This window comes from Apium graveolens, chromosome 10 (assembly GCF_009905375.1).
Source record: "Apium graveolens cultivar Ventura chromosome 10, ASM990537v1, whole genome shotgun sequence".
Taxonomy (NCBI): Eukaryota; Viridiplantae; Streptophyta; class Magnoliopsida; order Apiales; family Apiaceae; genus Apium; species Apium graveolens.
The window spans coordinates 235,888,102-235,891,033 of NC_133656.1; the positions used below are offsets into that span (position 1 = coordinate 235,888,102).

A 2,932-nucleotide genomic window follows, 5' to 3' on the forward strand; every position below is an offset into this window, starting at 1 on the left:
AATGATTCTTAACAGTTTTAACCTCATAAATTATTGGTCTTTGATCCACATACGTAGTAAGCCACAAAGTGGAAGCCCTTATTTGCAAAATAATTTTTTTGAACTTTATTTTTTTGGTAAGCTGAAATATATTAATAAATGGGGAATTAAAGAAAACATAGCAAAAGGAATGCGATAACAAACCTCATTCATGAACCCTTTACATAAGCATAATACCTAGCATTAAAAATGCCCTGACAGCAGATCAGTGTCAGCTGTTAGGGATTTTCCATCGGGTTGCGGACCCAATTCTTCTTTCCCTAGACCTCCAGTCCCTCCTTCTGCTCCTACAGGTACCTTCTCCCCGATTCCGTATGATATTCACCGGGCGGTGAACAGATCTTTTATTAGAGAGCAAAGCCCAAAGTTGGCCGCCAGCTTGATCGAGTACCAGTTGGACCCTTTCAGGGATCACTATCCCTACACCCGATATCCAGGCCAGAGTGATAACTTAGACTCAGACTGCTGTTGAGTGAGCTAGGTCTATTTACCCTTTTATTAGCTCCGAGTTTAGGGCTATTCAGTACCAGGACCTGGTTAACTGGTTGGTGTTCGAGTTAGGCTCGATTTGGGGCAGTGGCAGTGGTAGTTGCTAGAGCAGAGTTGCAGCAGTGATGGACAGAGCTCAGAGTTGGTTCATCACGAGTTTTGTAATTGTTTTATATGTACATTATGTTGTTGTAGCATGTATTAGGCGGAGGCTGTTATGACAACCAATTTTGTTGTGTACTCAGTTTTATTATCAACGTTGTACTGTAGCTGTTTAGTTGGATATTTGCACTGCTGTTGTATTGTAGTTCCTTTATTCAAAAGTTGTTGTTAGTTTTTATAAAACTTTTGCACTGTTATTATTGTTGTTACTGTTATTGTTGTATTTGTTGCTGGTTTTGTTAAATTTAGCCATGCATCGTGGGTGAACCCCAAGTAAATAAGGATGTGAATATTTTATTATGGCAGCATTCTCCTGACGCATAAAAATGTTGCTACCCGGGGGCAAAATTTTCACATTAAACTTTTTGTTGTGTTTCAGGAGAATGCCGCCCAGGAAGAATATCCCGTCCAATTCCTCTGGTAGAGACTCTGTTGGGGGCTCATCCATGGGTGAATTGCTAGATTTGTTGTGCCAACAGTCTAATTAGATGGCTCAGCAGCAAGAACAATTCCAGCAGCAACAACAAATTTCTGCAAAAGGAGCAACAACATCAGCAATTCATACAACAACAACATCAACAAATCCAACAACAACAGTTGCAGCTTCAGCAACAACACCAACAAAGAGAGCCAAACCAAACCATTAGTTTCAAATCCTTTCAGTCTGTCAAACCCCCAGAGTTTAAGGGCGAAGTAGACCCTGTTGCTGCCAGAATTTGTCTTAAGGAAATGGAAAAGGCTTTTATCCTCATTCAAGTAAGTGATGATTCTAAAACGGATTATGCGAGCTATTTTCTTAAAGGTGAAGCGGATTATTGGTGGGAATCCACTCGTGCTTTGGAAGAAGAGGGTCCTGTTTCTTGGACCAGGTTTACAGAGTTGTTCTTAGAGAAGTATTTTCCAGATTGTCTACAAAATCACTTGGAAGTTGAATATTTGGAGTTGAAACAAGGTGAAAAGAGTGTGTCAGAATATGAGGCCAAGTTCACGGAATTGGCCCGATTATCTCCTGGGTATGTGAGCACGAAGATTCAGAAAGTAAGAAGGTTTCAACAAGGATTGAAGTCTGAAATTCGTAGTGGAGTTGTGGCTTTGCAACTCAAGACATATCCTTCTGTAGGTCAGGCCACCCTAGTAATTGAGAGTGATCAGAAGTTGGCCGTCAAGGAAAAGGGTGACAAGAAGAGAAAGTTTGAAAGCGTTACTGACAAGGTAGATCAAGAAGAATCCAGTCAGAAGTTTCCGAAGTGATTTGGCCGAAATAGGAACAAGAGATTCAGAAGACAAGGTTTTCCCCAGGTAAGGCCAAATGCCACCTCAATTGCTTCTACTCCGGCCCAGTCAGTCAAGCCAGTAGTGGAATGTAAGTTGTGTGGCAAGAGGCATAGTGGCCAATGCAGAAAGGACGTCCAATGTTTCAAATGTGATGAGAAGGGCCATTATGCGTCTGAGTGCAGTTCAGGGAATCCTGGAGTTTCTTGTTTTAAGTTTGGTAAGGTTGGACATATTGCCAGAAATTGTAAGGTCGCTACTCAGGGCAGCATCGAAGGTAGTGCATCCCAAGGACCGGCAACCAGCACAGCTAGAGCCAGAACTTTCAAGATGATCAAGAGATCCAATGCTCAGGACTCAGATGTAGTTGCAGGTACACTTTCTCTTATTTCCGTACTTGTTAAAGTTTTGTTTGATTTAGGAGCGTCTAAGTCCTTTATTTCGAAAGAATGTGTGAGTAAAATGGATTTAATGTTGGAAGACTTAGCTGAGCCCTTGACCATAGAAGTGGCAAATCAGGATAGAGTTTCAGTGAGGCAATTTTGTCCTGAGTGTACACTAGAAATCCACGGACATTCTTTTTCAGCGGACCTAATACCCTTCGAGATATGAGAGTTTGATGTGATTCTAGGAATGGATTGGTTATCACAATATAAGGCAAATATTGATTGTAAGAAAAAGAAGATTGTGATGTATACAGAGAAAAACGTCCTTCATAATCTGATCCTGATTATGAAATTGAATAAAAGTATGCTTTTTTACCTTTCCTCTCAAGCTGCATTGACCCAGTGCCCACCCCAGCACTCTCCGGACAAGTACATAAATTATAGCAAAAATGAATCAATGTAGAAAACAAGAGCAGACGTACACTATATTATCATATTGTAGTATATACAATAAGTTGAAACACGAAAGCAGATTCTCAGATTTCATAGAAATTTCACTGAACATAACAGCTATACAGCCTAAA

At 40.6% G+C, this 2,932-nt stretch overlaps 1 protein-coding gene across 1 annotated transcript; it reads left to right on the plus strand.

Moving 5' to 3' along the window:
- Positions 1–1,419: 1,419 nt before the first annotated feature.
- On the plus strand, positions 1,420–2,574 carry LOC141692086 (uncharacterized). Its single transcript, XM_074496825.1, has 2 exons — positions 1,420–1,902; positions 1,990–2,574. Exons 1-2 carry the CDS (start codon positions 1,420–1,422, stop codon positions 2,572–2,574), a joined length of 1,068 nt encoding a protein of 355 aa, XP_074352926.1.
- Positions 2,575–2,932: the final 358 nt, after the last annotated feature.

Bases quoted from the DNA above. Each gene is read 5' to 3' on its own strand.
- LOC141692086 (XM_074496825.1), top strand. From the start codon at position 1,420: ATGGAAAAGGCTTTTATCCTCATTCAAGTAAGTGATGATTCTAAAACG. The intron at 1,903-1,989 runs GTAGATCAAGAA...GGTTTTCCCCAG, and splicing joins TTGAAAGCGTTACTGACAAG to GTAAGGCCAAATGCCACCTC.